The sequence below is a fragment of the Colias croceus genome, chromosome 12, assembly GCF_905220415.1.
Source record: "Colias croceus chromosome 12, ilColCroc2.1".
Taxonomy (NCBI): Eukaryota; Metazoa; Arthropoda; class Insecta; order Lepidoptera; family Pieridae; genus Colias; species Colias croceus.
Window position 1 is genome coordinate 5,565,459 of NC_059548.1, and position 18,703 is coordinate 5,584,161.

At 30.8% G+C, this 18,703-nt stretch overlaps 1 protein-coding gene and 1 long non-coding RNA gene across 2 annotated transcripts; one reads left to right on the top strand and one right to left on the bottom strand.

Moving 5' to 3' along the window:
- Positions 1-1,002: 1,002 nt before the first annotated feature.
- On the bottom strand, positions 1,003-12,721 carry LOC123696313 (NFX1-type zinc finger-containing protein 1-like). Its single transcript, XM_045642417.1, has 14 exons — positions 11,935-12,721; positions 11,527-11,749; positions 11,034-11,079; positions 9,935-10,169; positions 5,339-5,500; positions 4,285-5,154; positions 3,807-3,965; positions 3,358-3,505; positions 3,066-3,149; positions 2,622-2,896; positions 2,319-2,465; positions 1,938-2,112; positions 1,643-1,782; positions 1,003-1,081 (listed from the first exon to the last, which is right to left on the bottom strand). Exons 1-14 carry the CDS (start codon positions 12,607-12,609, stop codon positions 1,016-1,018), a joined length of 3,405 nt encoding a protein of 1,134 aa, XP_045498373.1. The 5' UTR covers positions 12,610-12,721; the 3' UTR covers positions 1,003-1,015.
- LOC123696314 lies at positions 8,729-18,487 on the top strand. The gene is made up of 4 exons (XR_006752061.1): positions 8,729-8,890; positions 9,332-9,336; positions 17,529-17,531; positions 18,478-18,487. It is a non-coding gene; the product is annotated as an uncharacterized LOC123696314 (long non-coding RNA).
- Positions 18,488-18,703: the final 216 nt, after the last annotated feature.

Sequence of the window (18,703 nt, forward strand, 5' to 3'; positions counted from 1 at the left end):
TTGTTTTACCTAGTTTTAACGAGTCAATGAAACGCACGTCATTGATTGCTAATTTGACCTCTGCGTTTTGACCTAAAAGCACGGCTTAGCCGCGTGTATAGGCCAGAACCAAAATATAATAAGTAAATAGTCTAACAATAATACGACAATTAATGTTTTAAATATCCTGTTTTATATATATTTCGTAGGTATAGGGTGTTATGTATTAGCATTATCTTTTTATTAAATAACAGAACAAGAAATATCCTTATTCGAAATATTAAAATTTTCGTTTTCGTTCTCATACAGACAGATCGAGGATAAAATGCATGCAACCCATTGTTATTTAGATTTCTATGATGCAACCATTACTAAATTTATTCATACAAATTTGAATTGTTATTTTATAGCAATAAAAAAAAATATATATTGTAGTGAAATAAGTCATTGGAATTATTAATTATAATTCCATTACCACGATTGGCTACTTATTTATTGAAATTCATTATAATATTATTATTCGCTATTGTATCTTCCTTTATTATAATATTTAAAATATTATTTTTTATTGAAGGTCTATAATTGCAATAATGAAAATATTATTTTCTAATTATATTATTAACCATAGTAACAAGAGTAGCATATGCTACGGGCCCCTCGCCAAAAAGGGCCTTAATAAACCTCACACTAAACAACCTGATTGAATTATTTTTAGTACAATTTATTAAGATGCAATTATTAGCTTATTATCAAAATTATTATAAATTTTTTATTCACTCTATACATTGTAGATACCCAGTGTAGATCTAAGGCCCTTTGAAATAATTTGAGCCGGGTTTTTCTTATTTGGTTTTTCAGAATGTAATTAAAATTGTAAGAAGCTTTGCTCATTTGTTTCTAGTAGTGTAAAATTAAACAATTGTTGCTATTGTTAACTATTTATTAAAAACTATACATGTTCATATACAATTCATTAAATTACAAAACAAATTACAATTATATTAATTAATGCTATCATATTACTTAACTACATATTTTATATTAAACAATTCTTGAGACACGATCCTTTACGGCAATTGTTGAGATCTTCATACTTTTCAACCTGTAATATAAATTACAATAAGTCAAATAAAAGCCTTTTCTATGTAAGAAATGAAGGATAAACGCTTATTTCAATTAAAGCGCTCATTGCAATTTTCTACTTAAAATATAACAATTATAACGGCAACGGAAATACATCATTTGTGAAAACTTCAGCTATCTAGCTATCACGGTTTATGATATACAGCCTGGAGACAGACGAACAGACAACAAAGTCTTGATTTAGGGCCGGCGCAAACGGGCCCGGTGGCCAAAATACCAATCCTAGTACAAATAGAGCTAAGTAATTAAATTTGTTAAGCTATTGCATAGCTTAGATCGCGGGCCTTGAGCGCGGGGACCGAATCGAGAAATTTCGTAACGAAAAAACCTCACGCTCCCCACTCCGACGGGCGGAGGTGTGGCTTGAAGGTATAGCATGCAATAGCTTTACCGCGGCCGCGGCAGTCACCGAGTGCCCCACGTCGTTTTTTATATATACTTGTATATACCTAGGTATTATTTATTTAAATTATAAAATGTCTTGTCCTCTATAAAATTTGTATTTCAAATTTTTACTTACACCGAGATTTTGAGCATGTTTCTCACAGTATAATTCGATTGTCCGTCCTATAGCATTTTGAGCTGATAATTTTTCATCAATAGATCTCCATATAGTACTAGCTGACTTCAGTCCTTTCATGTTACCAAATATATAAAAACCTGGAAATAATAAAATAATGGATTTTATGATATGTTAAAAAGTTAACCAAAAAGGTTCGTATTGTGTTCGTCTTGTATGCGATTTTTTCAATTTTAAAATTTAAGTACAATTTATTTTTGCTTAAAAATATAAAAGTAAAAATAAGAAAACATACCTTCTTTAGCTCTGGATAGGGCAACACAAATTCTGTTAGCAGCTGCTAAAAAGCCAATGTTGCCGTCTATGTTACTCCTCACCAGAGACAATATAACTATCTTGCTCTCTTCGCCTTGAAAGTTGTCGACTACAGTTATTTTTATATCTCGAAGCAAGGGAAATTTTTTTGTTAACTGAAAAAAATAATATGAATTATATCGTAATATTCAATTAATTATTGTTCGAAGTATGAAAATCACATTTAAATTATTATTTTTTATATTCTAAATGAAGGATGGTATTTTGTTATTACGATATTTTAGACTTTTATCTAAAAAAAAATTCATAATTTAAACAAACATTTATTTTCTCTTTTTTCAATACGCAACTATTTACTTACCTCTTTTATCAGTGCAGCTTGGCCAGTATATGTGGCCAATATTGTCACTTCGTTAGATTTATATTCCATTTGTAACAAGTAATTTGCGAGATTCAAGCACCATTTTGCTTCGAACGTATTTTTGTGGCTCCAACTGTCTTCTAAACCCTGAAATCAAAATAAATAATATATTACCGGCGCAACTGATAATAATGAAGCAGTAATGTTAAAGGAGTGAATTATTTTGAATCGCAGCGCCTTCGAATTAAATTCAGAAAAAAAAGCAAAAATAATTAAATATATCGATAATAATTAAAAACTAACCTCCGAATCTTCAAACACGTCATGGTTGTAAAAGTATAGGGTGTCCTTCATTCCCCTGACTTTTGGATAGTTGAACACAATAGGGTGACAATCTAACTTCTCATATATTGTTGGTACCAAAAGTTCCACAAAGTTTGGTCGCATTCGCCGCTGTATTGTTAAGGTTTTAGCGTGAATACCGTTCCGAATCATACGTTCGAAGAGAGATATTTCTAGATTGTAATGTTTAGCCAGTTTGTAGTGAGCGGCCGATGGACGTAATTGTTTGTGGTCACCTAGAAGTATGGATTATTATGTACCTATATCTCAAGAAAAAACGTTTTTTGATCTTGAACAAAATTATTTATTTATTTGAGATTACTACGTATATAAAACAGGACATGAGTTAGCCAAGAAAAAAAAGTAGGATTGATAAAAAGATCGGAAGAGGTAGAAGAATCTTACCAATTAGTATTAGGTGTTGGCATTTGTTTGTTAGCGACGCAACTATGTGTGCTTCCAATACTTCTGCCGCTTCTTCAACTATAACTAAAAAAAAAAGAATTAACGTCGGAAATTTTACGGAATATGAAGCTTTCAAATGTAAACAACAAAATATTATGTAGTTCAAATGGTAGAATTACGTAAATCTAATGTTTAATAAACTGCCAACCCAACCCATTTGTATAATATGCACATTATATTATACTATTAAAACCCATTCTATTACTTTTTTAGAATCATTCAAACATCATACCAATAGAAGATAATAGCTTCCTTATAAGATCATGTCGTCTCGCGGCCACAGTTGTAGTGACGCCCACCACTCGCGCTGTTTTCATTACATCACTATCAATTAATGTTGATACCTCCTCCAATTCTGAGCTTAGAGCGTTGTGTTTGTTCTGTAAACGCAAATAAATAGGAAATATTTGAAATATACGGATAACGTTATTACTATTCCGAAAAAAATTTGATTGTTGAAACTTGAACAGATATTTCAATGTTTAAATGAGTAAATATTAATAATTTTTATATATTTGGAGACACATAACTCTTAGAATCCACTAATGACTAAGCCATTTAGGTTAGAATGTTAGCAAAAAAAAAAAATCCAAAACAAAACCTTTAGGGGCAATCAGTTTAGAGGTAAATAAAAATATAGTTTTTGTTCCAAATACTAGCAAAAAATATTCGAGTTCTTACCAATAATTCATTCATTTTGATCATTAACTGCTTCTTGACATTCTCTACTGCTTGGAAATATACATTCCATCGCTCTTCTGATGACAAATTGTATAAATCTTTTATATCATCTAAATTTAATAATTTGTGTGTTCCAGATGTTTGAGCTGTCATACTTTTCTGAAAAATAATTTATTATTAAAAAAATTTCATAAAATGTAAAAACCCAAGAAATCCATACTAATATTATAAATGCGAAAGTAACTCTGTCTGTCTGTCTGTTACTCAATCACGCCTTAACTACTGAACCAATTTGCATGAATTTGGTATAGTGATATTTTAATACCCGAGAAAGGACATAGGCTACTTTTTACCCCGGGACATGGGATAGGTTTTATTTCGGAAATCCCACGGTAATGGGAACTATGCGGGTTTGTCTTTGACTGCGCGGGCGAAGCCGCGGGCGGAAAGCTTGTTCTATATATATATTTTTTTATACCTTAAAATAATCGAGCCTCTTTTTAACTTTCTCTATTTGATACTCGAATTTATTTATCATGTTCTGCCTATTGATTTGTTCATCTGTGATATTTTGCATGAACTTTATGCTGTTGTTCATAGAGTCTATTTCTTTGAGCGCCCATTTTTCCGAAAAACATGATTCTATTTTATCTGTTACACTGATTTCATCCATCTGTTTTTCCCAATCATCAATTTCTATAGTTTCTTTTTTATCTAAATGCCCTAATAACCAATCCAAGACACTATCTTCATCACAGTTTTTTAATTCAAAAGAATAATTAATTTCTTTCAAATAAGGTTTAATAGTTCTATAAGAAAGCAGATCAGTCCCACATTTTTCAATATCACTTTGCAATTCAGTCATTTCATTGAACACCTTTTCTAATTCTGACCTTTTACTAGCATATAAATAGGAAAATCTTGATTTATTTTTCGCTCTTACATTATTGAGGGTATATGGTTCCAAAATTTTGCTCTTACTTTGGCTTCCTAATCTAATAATATTGTTGGTTATATTTAATATTCCTTCTAAAAACTGATCTAGTGCATGATTGGTATAGCAAATGATCAACATAGGGGTGCCTTCAAGTGATAAATTCTTCAGAAGAGTTGAAGCAATTTTAACTCCAAGATATGTTTTTCCTGTTCCTGGAGGACCTTGTATTACAGCAAATTCTCTTGTAAGAGCGAAATTATATGCATCCATTTGAGATTGGTCAAGACTTAATGACTCTGGACTAGGCCACTGAGATTGATCTAAAACAGGGACATACAGGTCATCACCTTTTTCATTTTGAATGTTGTATACTGTATCGGAATTTATATAGGTTGGTGCACTTGTTTGTGGCTGAAATTGACAATAAAAAGTATTTATCAAGTGTTTTTCTGTTGATGTTAAAAATTAACTGCAGTAAAAGTGGACTATTCCACCTAGTGAATTATTATGGTAGGGACAAAATTAAAGAAAATAAACTAAATTAAATAAGACTTCAAAAATAAATTATGAATGTAAACACTAGAAAAAATTATACCTGAACATCAACAATATATTTCTTCATGGGCAAGTCTGCGGTAGAATTTTGCAGCACTTTAAGTACTCTATGGTATGGTTCGAAAAACACTTCACTCTCGACCATGAGGAATTGTTCAGAAAATATATTATTTGGTACAGCATTTTGGAATGAGACGGCAATCTGAAATGTGTTTAAAAAAAGTAGGACTACTTGCCATTGTTTATAAGGTAATGTAGAGTTTCGTAGTTTTCCTAGTGGAAAGAGAAGTTAATAAAGGAGAATGACCACGGTTGGCATCGGTAAAATTTTAGTTGTGCCACGTGTTCGTGATATTGTTAATTCCTATTTGTATTTTAGTACGGGAGCTAGCAACGTTTAAAAAAAAAGTCATTTTAGTATAGTTGGGTTTTTGATATACTGTTTCTCTTGCTATTTCGGTTAGAGTCCGGGCTGTCTGGCTGGCCGCAGTGGTTGCGTTTATTAGTGCGCATCTTATCTGCACAGGAAAATATCCTTAATTTAAAGTCATTTTTTAACGCGTAATTTTTAATCGTTTGCCTTTAGATAGATCCATCAGATATAATTTTTTTATTGCAAGACGTTTTTTTCGTTGTAAAATAGGTGCCATACGCAATTTTTATTTCAAAATAACTAAAATGTCATCGAAATAAGTGAAATTACATCAACATGATTCCGCTTAAAAGGTAAGTAATAACTTTATTATTTATATTATATTATCCTTTTTTAATACTTATATTGAATAATTAGTAAACTAATATTTTTAATAGATGGTTTCATATTTATTATACTTTTGGGTATAAATATGAATTTGATGATATTTGTATTTTCTAGTGTTTGATTTTACGCGAGTATTATACATTTTGAAATTAATGACTTGAGAAAATAATACAATGAATAAATCGCGTTTAAAATCCGTTAAAAAGTCTTTAATTTCTTGATGATATTTGGTTTTTATCAAGTTTACATTAACGTCCTATTTGAGGTTCGTTGGGAAAAAGGAGGCGATATGGTAGATTGTTGCAAAAAAACGGTAAATAGTAAAATGAATATTATATATCGCGGGTCTCAAACCATAGGGGCGTATATGCAAAAATGCGATTTTTCGTTTTTAATGCCATTGGATTCTACTTTAAGCAATACATAACCTCAATTTTTCTTATAATTTAATACTGATTACTTTTTGTATAAAATGCAAAATATTATTTGCCGTAAGCTAGACAGTCTACAATTATTGTTAGGCCATATAGCCGTATAATAGACGTAAGAGCAATATTATTGCTTATCGAGGCAGTTTTGACATGCCTTATAGATGTATGCACATACGACTGTTTGTTTTATTTTAACCTGAAATCATTGTGTCGAGCTATATAGACGTATGCACATACGACCATCAATGTCAACATGATCCTGGGGATATTTAGTCATCACTGCGGACGTATGCACATACGTCTACATATTTTAGTATTGCTGTCTCAAGATTTCGTCACTAGGAGGACGTCACAGAGCAAGTTGGTGGACGTATCGTCATGTCAACAACACGGAAACACGATCATTCTGCAGTGAGATGCCAAAGCGAGTATATGTAATTCTAATGCGTGGAATAACTTTAGTGAATTTACTATATATGTATATATCTTTAATATATATAAATCTCGTGTCACAATGTTTGTCTTCAATGGACTCCTAAACCACATAAGCGATTATAATAAAATTCGCACACCATGTGCAGTTTGATCCAACTTGAGAGATAGGATAGTTTAAATTTCAAATCGTTTTAGAGAAAGCAGGCGAAGCTGCGGGCGGTAAGCTAGTTATTTTATAAAGAAAATTTCATGGAGAATAATAAGGTTCCTAATTCTGCAAGATTTCATACAAAGAATTAATTCTGGAAAATAATATAGATTTTCACAAGCCGAGGATAGACCAATGTTGGTGTCATAAGTTTGAGCAATTACCCGAAGAAGAACAGAAAGAAAAACAGGAGGAGTATGAAAAACATGTTAATAGGAAAGAACATGCCAAAGAAGAAAAGAAGAAGATAAATTAAAGGCAATGGTTGACTCTACTCTTCTTGTCTGTACCTTTGATTTCGAAGCAGTATTATACTGTCCCTAATGGACATTTTGGGTAAACCTATCTTTTATAAAAGGAAATTGGGCTTTATGAATTTCACAATACATAATGCAGTGAGCAAACTGGGCTACTGTTACTTTTGGCCAGAGTACGAGAGAAATAGAGGGGCAAATGAAGTCTCAACATGTTTGTATACTTATATCACCAAGCTTACCAATGTGGAACACCTGATTCTTTATTCTGATTGCTGCCCAGGACAAAATCGAAATTCAGTGGTAGCTTCAATGCTAAGATATGTAATGATGTCTCCAGCAAATCATGTAAAAATTAGGTTATCAATTTGGCCAGTATATTTTTTTTATTAATGTACACCGATTACTCCGAGGTTTCTGGACTGATCTATGTGATTCTTTTTTTGTTTGATGTGTAATGGTGTCGAATTGGTCTCATAAAAAAAATATTTGGATAGGCCTAGCAGTTTTTATTTTATGAGCATTTTTGTCTGATCTCGATGACTTAATTGAAATCTAGCTAGTAACTTTGATACACTTCCCGGTAACCGATTAAGCTGAAATTTTGTATACGTATGTAAATTGGATAACGATGAAACATTATCATGACATAGAGCTGATTGATGATGGAATCGGAAGGTGGCCATAGGAACTCAGTAATATATTGACTCAACTTTATCGAGTTTGGGCTCGTTTGATTCGTGTTGAAAAATACATAGTGTATTTTTGTAAAGTATTAAATAAAAATAACTACATTAAAAACAACCGACTTCAATAACTTTTTTATCAATAATTATTTTTTACTTTTCCGTTACATACCTATTGAAGTCGGTTGTTTTTAACGTATTTATAAATGTTTGTGACTTTAGTCATTTAAAGTAGGTAAGTAACTATGTTCAGATTTATAAATAATTTTTTATATGCTTATTTTTATTTTCACACAGAAAATATTGTGTAATTATTCCATTTGTTTTTTTTTGTCAGATTGTAGAATAAAACTGGTTTATACCTCTACTTTGAATTCAAACGCCTCTCAATATAAATGCCAAGCCAAAAAGGCGTAAGAATTTTAAAAACCGCGTAAATAACGTCAATTTCGATGGGTTCTCATTCCTAAATTACAATATTTTGAGTCACCGACTAGTTAAAAATAAATATAAGTATAAATATTAATAATTTAAGGAGAAGGGTTTTACGTCCATAAATTCCATACATTTATGGGGGAAATTTGACGGAGTTTTGCCGTCTATTCGTCATGGCAAATAGACGTATCAGCTAAAAACTAGTGTTACAGAGAGAATATCTTAAAACCAAGCATTCCATATTAACTGCAGTGTAAATATATAGCTACATGCAAAAACACAACAAGGTGGCTCAATCACAAAAAAAGTTATTAAGTTTTTTGTCTCTCCTGAAAAGTAGGGGTTTTGTGGATACGCCCCTATGGTTTGAGACCCGCGATATAGTATAAGTAACACAGTGATTACTTATCCTTCACTGGGACTCATGTTGATGGAATTTCACTTATTTCGATGATATTTTAATTATTTTGAAATAAAAATTGCGTCTGGCACCTATTTAACAACGAACAAAACGTCTTGCAATAAAAAATGTATGTCTAATGGATCTATCTAAAGGCAAACGATTAAAAATTACGCGTTAAAAAATGACTTTAAATTAAGGATATTTTCCTGTGCAGATAAGATGCGCACTAATAAACGCAACCACTGCGGCCAGCCAGACAGCCCGGACTGTAACCGAAATAGCAAGAGGAACAGCATATCAAAGAACCAACTATACTAAAATGCTCACTTGTCAACGTTGCTACCTCCTAGAATATTATAATGATCATATGTATCACTATTAAGTCTTAATTATACCGGATAAATTGAAATAATAGTAAAAGTTTGTGTTTTGAAACATGTATGACCATGTATGGAATCGGTAAAATACTAGTTGTGTCTTGTGTTCGTGATATTGTTAATTCCTATTTGTATTTATAATGATCATATTTATCACTATTAAGTCGTAATTATACCGATTAAATAGAAATAAAAGTAAAAGTTTTTGTTTTGACACATATATCTATCTCTTTTGCAAGCGTCATGTCATAGTTTCTGTTTGAAATGAATGTATTCGACGCATTGTTCGACGTTATTTATTTTGAAATAATGTTTATTACGATTTACTTTTCACATTTGTCTTGTAAATTAAAATATTATCTATGTGATAAATGTAAAACTTAACGTTCATCGTTAGTTTAAACTCGATAAAGTATTTTTTTTAAGTGTTGAATAAAACTATTGTTTTATTTTTATAGTCGCGAACTGCGGCTTATTTACATAAAAACTTTAATCGTTTCTAAAAGTACTAACATCAAGCTTTAAATTGAGCTATATTTCATCTTGACACAATAAGTTTGATTGCGATACCAAGTGCCATAGTCACTTGGGCAATCTCCTTTAAGGAAATTTAATAATTGTACTTATAAAAATTTTGAATTACTTACATAACCCTCACTCAGCAAATTCAAACTTGAATCCAGAACTGTAGCACACAGTATGGTTTTAAAATTATCACTTGTAAATAGTAGAAGCGACCCAAACATCAATCGTTTATTATAGGCATAATTCTTGCAATCCACAGAGCTGTGTTTTGAACGCTCATCCCATGCTATATCTACCAAATAACCTACTTTGTTATTGCTTATGTAAGTTTGAATTATCCGAATTTTGGGATATACCCTGAAATAATAAATAATAAGTGAAGTTTATTAGTATTAAGGCCGTGTACGCGGTCCGTGCGCTGTTTGGCTCAAATATGTGATTTTTCAAACCAGATTGTCCATCAACCACTTATCTTACAAACATATGAATTACTAATAATTTTAGGAAATTTTATTGTCTATATAGTTAGTTAAGAGTTTTTTTCAATTAATACAGTATTTGTGAATACCATCAAGATAACTGAGCCGATGATTGCTTGATTTCGCTTTTAGTGTCAATTTCGAAGCTAAAAATATCTGAAATCGCTGACAGATCTAACACACAATTTTTTTTAACTAACTGCAAAAATCCTTATTAAAATAGTTAGTTAAAAGATTTTTTTATTTTGGACTCCTAACTTACGAAATTAAAATCCGAACAATGTGAATTTTTTTAGAAATTATAGTCGACAAAATGATTATTTTCACCAAGATATTTGACTTAGTTTAATATAATTTTTACATATTGCAATAAAAGAACATCTTACTTATAAGATAAAATTTAAAAAATCAACTAAGGTACCTCTATTATTTTTCTACAATTTTTTTTAAAGTACTATAAAACACTGCGCGCGACCCGATTAAAATCAGTCGGCAGCGAGCCTTTCCAGAGAGAGGATATGTTGCTCGGCGCTCTCCTGTGGACTTATGCTGTTCATAGTAAAAGGATAGCGCAAGCCGCGATCTATCGCGATCTATCGTAATAGATCGCGGAGATTTTGACTTGCGTTAAATTGAATAAGCCCTCTTAACATTGTAATATTCTCAATAGGTTTGTAATTAACTTTCTTACTTAGAATTAAGATTTTAAAACTGCAATATTTTCATAATCATTGTTAATTACCTTATATGTTCATGCCTTCTCTTTGTTGGGTTTTGTAAGTATTTACCTGTAATCATTTTTTATACTTTAATATAAATTTATTTTATGCTGTTCTTATAATTCTATGATAAATTACTGAAAGGCAAAAATAAAAAAATAATAATAAAAGTTTTTGCTCAAATATAGGTTTTTGAAAATGGATATATAAGTTTTATATAAAAAAACGACGTGTGGCACTCGGGGACTGCCGCGGTAAATCTTTTACATGCTATGCCTTCAAGCCACACCTCCGCCCGTCGGAGTGCGGAGCGTGAGGTTTTTTCGATACGGAATTTCTCGTTTCGGTCCCCGCGCTCAAGGCCGGCAATAGAAGCTATGCAATAGCTTAAAAATGTTATGTTTGCAAGACCATACTTGACCGATATGCTCTATGTCCACATATCTAACAGGAGGATTGTAGAGAGCAATATAGACTAATAAAGAGACAATTTATTAAGACACAATGTTTACCAACATATTCCTTCTCGCAATGGACCAAAGCAATCTTCTCTCAGCAATTTAAATTGTATGTCCAAATAGTGTTCTACACTAGTATAGGCACTGTTTATAATATTTGGTTGTATTTGATACAATGATTCATTGAGTAAATCCTCCTTAGTGGGAAATATGGATAAGTTTCTATAATCATCTTTGCTTATAATCTTAGGTGGTGGCACATAAGTATCAATATATTCATTCTGAAAAATATAAATTACATGTTTTAAAAATTCAATTGCAATAATTAAATTATTTGTACCTATTCTTGGGTGAATGTGGTATTTATTAATTTTAAATTTGAATACAATAAAGATTATTTTGTAATTATTCCTTTAGCAAGATTGAGAAAAGGTTTCATGAATTAAAATGAATGATAAACACACACCTTAGAAATTGACTGAACTATAAGATCTTTTAATTTTTGTAATTTGGTATACAAAATTTCATTTATTCTCTCACTGTGTTCTTCTTGCACACCAATAGCACTTTCTTCAGCTATTTGTAATAAATCATATATTTCTTGTAAGAACTCATTGTTTTCGCCTTCTTGGTTATACAGACCTTCACACAGGTCACACACATTGTTGTAAACTAGTTCCACATCATCCCAAAACTGCATATTCATTCTTTTTTCGTTTATCCTTACTCTAGGGAGCCCATCAAGGTATTCTTTAAGTTGAATTAAGAAATTGGATTGTAGAAACTTTGTTTTTAACAAAGTATTGATTTTTGATTTATCACCGCATTCTAATGATCTGTATAATGCGGCTAATATTCTTAAAATTAGTACTATAAAATCACCTTTTAACTCAGTCTCAAAAAGGAGCCAAAAGCCTGGACGATTGGATAGTTCTAAATTTAAACTAGGAGGTTTCATGAATGAAATATCTAATAGACGTTTAAAGCCAATAGGTTTTCTTTCAATTTCATGCCGTTTCTGCGGTTGAGGTGCTGGAACATCGGCTTCTTCATCTTCGTATCTTGAAGCACTCGGTCTATTTTCTTCTATCACTGTTCCATCAAACCAATCAATACGAAGTGATTTATTACTGTTACTCATGATAAAAATTTGCAATTTAAATAGTTAAATTAGTAAGTATTTTTTATTCTACTTTTGTACATTAATTAATTAAAAGAATAACACAATCATGAATTTGACGGCTGTTTTGGGATTTGAGCAAGAAGCTTATATCCTCTAATACACTGGAGATTGCACTATGACTATTAACTTGAAACAAGAAACTATGACATTCAATGACGTCAGTCATGTTATTTTTCTCTTTCTGTCGAGTGACCACGCTGGTTTGTAAATTCAGGATTTTTCAAAATAGAAAAAACTAAAAATCATGGTCTATAAATAATAACGACATATATTTTTAACAGTATTTATATTATAATATTATGGTCATACTTTATAGGTAGGTACATACAATTTTAATTGGTATAGAATGATAGTTATAAATAACTTTTGGCTACAAAGCTTGGATATGAACCGATATATAGCATTAACATCCTTTGTTAATAGAGGAAAGTTGTGTTTTGCATCAGATGCTGTTTACCAAATTGTTAGCTACTCAGATCTTCTTTTTAAACGCGTTGCTTCGACGGGTCAATTTCAAGCCAGAATCATCAAAGAAAAACTGTTTATAGCAGCCTTGCACAAATTTCAGCTAACTTTACAAAGTTTATTTTTCAAAAGGTATTTTTTTCTGGGTCGTAATCCTCAGTAACCTTGATGGGCACATATATTTCTTTTTATTTTACTTTTTGGAAAGCTGAAATACGTAAAACAAAAAAATATGAGGTAAGTTAAAAAAGTATAAATTTCAATGTAAAAACGAACAATCTTATAACTACATGTGAGTGCAATACCGATGTCATGTGTTGTTTCATTACTAGTAACAATCTTTAAAATGGTGTTCTAAATTTTCATCATAATATTGTTATTACAATATATTCTCTTCGCTATCCATAAAAACTCGTCATCATGGTTACCTTACTTGTTAAATCTGTTTATTGAAAACTTGTTGAAAAATGATAAAGTATTAGGGAAATAACAAATTTAACATGACTGCTTACTAAAATGATGCTAAATTAGACAATTTTTGCCATTGAAATGATTCTAAACAGGTAAATGCAGGAGTATTGAGGAATATTGTAAATAACGTAAATATACACTTGCCTGTGAAATTCTATGCCAGAATTTGGTGTCCAAACACTTCTGCAATTTTGCACAATACAATGCATTCTTTATATTTGGAAAATATTCATTAAATAAGCAACAATATTAACTTAAATATTCGAAGCGACGCAATTTTTTTGACACACATGCCATATTGACAAAGTGAGAGTTGCTACAATTTTATTATGGTGACTACCCATAATCAGGGAGTATCGCTTTTTAATAATTGGTTCAGATACTTAGTTTATTTAGCATAAATAATAATTGTCTCATCCAACAATGCTTCTGAATGACGTTGTTGGCAATTTATCAACAAACTCATGTACAAAAACTAACCTTTTGCACAGAATATTACAGCATACATAGTAGCCTTGGGAAAACTTCGTATTAACAGTGGCAATACCAAGTTAGGTGTGAAAGTGATAAAAAACATGAACTGGGCAATATTTTCTTGTTACACGTCAATGTTCATACCGAAATCTCCAGTGTATTAGATATAAGCTTCTTGGATTTGAGTCTTGACCCTTGAGACTGACAACTGACAAGTGACAAGTGACAACTGAAAAGTGACAGTAGACAATTGACATTGACTATAATAGGTTTATTGCACTGAGGGTATAATGGTATATTTTCACAATAGCGGATAGCGAGGCGATTAGTGAGGCGAATGACGAATAATACAACTAAACGCAGTCGCTATTTGCCTTGAGATTTGCGTAGGTAAACTGGTTCCAGTTGTGTCGTTGTGTAGAATGTAAAACTGGAAACAAAAGTAAACACTGAACAGTGGTTCGCGTCAGAGATATTGAAAATATAAAAGAATGTTTTAAGCAAGAAAAACAATGAACCAGTTACTATTTCGCAATTTGTTATTTTAATACTAGGTACTACTTAGTTAGAACTAGTATTAGGTTATCCTTAGAACATTATCCTTTTTAGAAAACAGGTGATCTATTTCCATTAGATGAGATGCTAACGGTATATTCACCTTTTATTGAATTCGAACCGGGTACAATTTACCGTTGTAATATAGCCAATTTTCCCACACAATAGTCATAATGGATAAAGGACAGGAAGATAGGTATATTAAATTCTTTTCTGGCTTGCGGCTCGCTGGCATTGTGCCAAAACCATCAAAATGTATCCAGTTGAGTGCGCAATAGTTCACTTTAAGTTAATTCACGCAATAGCTATGAAAAAGGTTCCTGGTTATTCGCTTTTAATTTTGTATTGATTTGGTTTTCAAGTCATTTTATAATAATCTGTATGCTTGAATTAATTTGTAAAGGCTGAACAAGAGGCTGAAGTTTGGATAAAAGTTTTATTAACTATCTTGAATAGTTTTCATAAGCGATACTAATAAGTCTATTCAAATTAAAATTGAACAAATTTAAATGATTTTTTTTATTAGATAAAGAACTAAACAACAGATTAAAAAAATATTTTACGATTAAGTACCTACAACAATATAACCTATTTACCGAGTTCAATAACAAATATGTTATTGGTACATAGGTACTTTTTCTTTTTCCTGATACTTGCGTATACTTTAGCTAGAAATAAACAAAAACTATGTAGGTATGTGCGCTAAATTGGCGCTAAATAAAGAAGCATTTGTGGTAGGTAAATAAGGTTTCATTAGGGGTTAATAATTGCACCTTCCTATAAGGTCTTGTAAACCTTACAATACGTTACCTAATTTAATATAGTTAAGCTAGACATAAAATTGACCCGAAAGGTAGTACTAGATATTATATTATATATACCTACTCTTTGACGAAAGTAGCTTGATTTAATCAAGGTGAAACGAGTGGGTTTACACGTAGCGGATTTAGTGTGCAAGATACCGCAAGTAACTTACATGGGTGATTTCAGAAAGGTTCACTATTAGTTGTGAATACTGCTTAAAATATCTGTGACACCTAAAATTAATGTTTAGGAATATACACTAATACAGTATGAATTATATACGATCATCATCATCATCATTCCTGTCTTTCAGGACGATATACGACGAATATAGTTACGATAATAGTAAACAATTAAAAAAACTAAACAATTTTTTTAATTGACTTTTCCTTTGTAACATAGTATTTTTTTATTTATTTTATTACTTAACATACATATCAAACTTTTATCATGTACCTATTGAATTTAATAAAATGTACCAGAAGAAAAAATATTCCTTATTTGGAAACGATTAAATTAACATTGTAAATAGAAAAGGCGATAATTGATGGGTGTTGTTTATTTATGAAGGGCCATTCACACGAAATATTTAACGAATCCCTGTTTATCCTGTACTGTGTGACATTGAGTTATGGTACCCTCCGACTTCAATTTCAATACCCTTGAGAATTGTTTGTTTTATCTTCTTATTGAATGTTATTTTGATTTTTGGTTAACGAAAGAAAATGAAGAAGAACGTGTGATTGGGAATAGAAGCTGTGTTTATAAAAACCTTTTGATTAAATACTAATAATTATCTAAATTGTTATTAATTGTAAAGCTTCTAGGAATAATAACCTACTTAATTTTAAAAATTACATGGTATCTAGAATAGTATTAACCATACAGTATTAAATTTCAATTTTATATTTTTAGTACCTACTATTTTTCTTCTAAAGACATATTGTTAAGAAAAATGACTAGTTATCAATTTTTTTTCAAAATCTGTTCAGCTATTCAGGCGTGGACGCGGAGTAGTCAGACAATTAATGGAGATGGATATTGGTGTGCGTCCGTTCATTGTCTTCTGTATTCACTGAACCCTAAAATACCCGCTCTGACCGAAGCCAACATTTTATTTGGCTTCTTCTAATTATTTATAAAATATTTAATATTCATTCAATAAGTTAAATAAAAATTTCCTGAAACTGGGAATTTAATATTCGTTAATTACTTCTATAAACATTGTTTTATTCATGTAAAATAAAATTTGGAATTTCTCGTATCATATCGTCTTCAATTATTTAGGTACAATCTTTCTGTTTGCTTTCCATCAATGAAAACAACTAACCGATTTTGGACCAATATAAAGAAATTGGAATTGGAAATAAGGAAAGCTAATGAAATAATAACTTTGAATTCCTTTATTTCATAATTATATAAATAGTCTTGACAAGCAAAATCAAGGTGTAGGTACAAAATTAAAAGCTAACTGTCAAAAACGCCTGAGTTCACACGAAGTTGTATCTAAGGCAAAGCCAAGGGGCAAGGGCAAAGCTAACGAACCTAGGATCTGAATATATTGCTATCTAAGCCTTGTTCAATCTACTGGACAGTGGACATCCTTTGTTACTGTAGAACATTCTGGAATAGAATGTCAGAGGCCTGTCATTTTTGTATCGGATATATTTTCAGAATAACTCGTTGGAATAACTGCAATATGACGTCGTTGAACTGCACAAACTGTTTGACTACATTGTATATTTATTTATTGGTTTTAACCTTGGTTTTGACAGCGTTTTATACTTCACTAGTGACTAGTGGTTGGACTAGTGTATTATTCACTTGGGAACTATAGTACCTAACAGCACCCCAAGAACTCATTTTCCAAAATTAATTAAAAAAAATTAATTGTCTAATGCATTAATTCATAGACGTAAGCTAATTAAACATTTCGATTTGCAAAGAGACTATACATGAAAGATGCAACAAGTCTGTTTTGCTAGGAAAACAAAAACAGATAATAATAATTAAGCAACAGTACTTAGAACGAGATTACTTAGCTCTTTGATTGATACATCATAATATATTATGCTAGGGAGTAGGAACTCTACTTTATAAAAAAAGAGCGTGTGTGACGAGCACACGTGTCAGAAGTGAAACGTGTCAGAAATTCAAAGATACCAAAATCGTATCCTTACTCCATGACGTATAGATATAATATTATAGACCTATTGCCATGACGCGACCTAGAAATTTTACTCTCAACGCGCCTAAAGTTTCACTTCAAACCCCGATTCGTTATAACGCCACAACTTTTAACCAGTAAATCATTTCACGTCGGCCTTGCGCTGAAATAGTTTCTAAACTGTCACAGGAACCGTTTTTAATGGAAATACGATCGACAAATTTGTTAGCCTATCCTATCTGCAATCTGAATGCTATTAATCTTTGCCAACATCTTGGCAGTTGATACGAAAACTCCATTAAATTTTTTGTTTAATTTTCCGATTAATGGATTTATCGTTTAATTTGAGATCGAGTTTTCGTAATTTGTTGATAGAAAATTATGATTATTTGTTTATAATTTTATCAATTAAAATCGTTGCTGTCTTTGGAAAGTTTTTATAGTCTCAGTTTAGGTAATTATGTTCTATTCTATTCCATGTGTACGATCTAACTACAAGCTTTTAATTTATATTAGAGAATTAATTACACAAATTATTTATTATACTAGTGTAAACGTAATGTATCGGAAAAATAAAAGTCCAGTCCCAGTATTAAGAACTGTATAAAAGAGAAATTAAACCTATTAATTACGATTTTAAATAAGAGACTTTTTCATAAAAGTTTAATGAAGGACCGTAACGAAACTCGGAAATTAAATTATTTTTTTTTCTTTAAAAGGCACCCGCCATCACAGAGTGTTCACGCCATCTCTGGATTATATTTTATCCAGAGACATTTTTTGCATTTATTTTTTATTTTTGCAAAAATAATTCAATAATAATATAATAGTTTAATATAATAAATCTAAGAAACAATCATTAAAATTTAAAATACAATAGTAAATTACAGTCTTAAAATAATAATATTAAAATTTAAAATACTGGTTAATTTAAATACAATTAAAATTATAATACAATTGGTAAAAATACTTGATATAAATTACAATATAAAAATAAAAATGAATAATATCTAAAATCTAATAAGAAATTAAATTCATTGGATTTCGAAACATGAAGTAAGTAGATAACTATTTGATATTATTTTTTATTATTACTCCTATTTATTAGTTAAATGT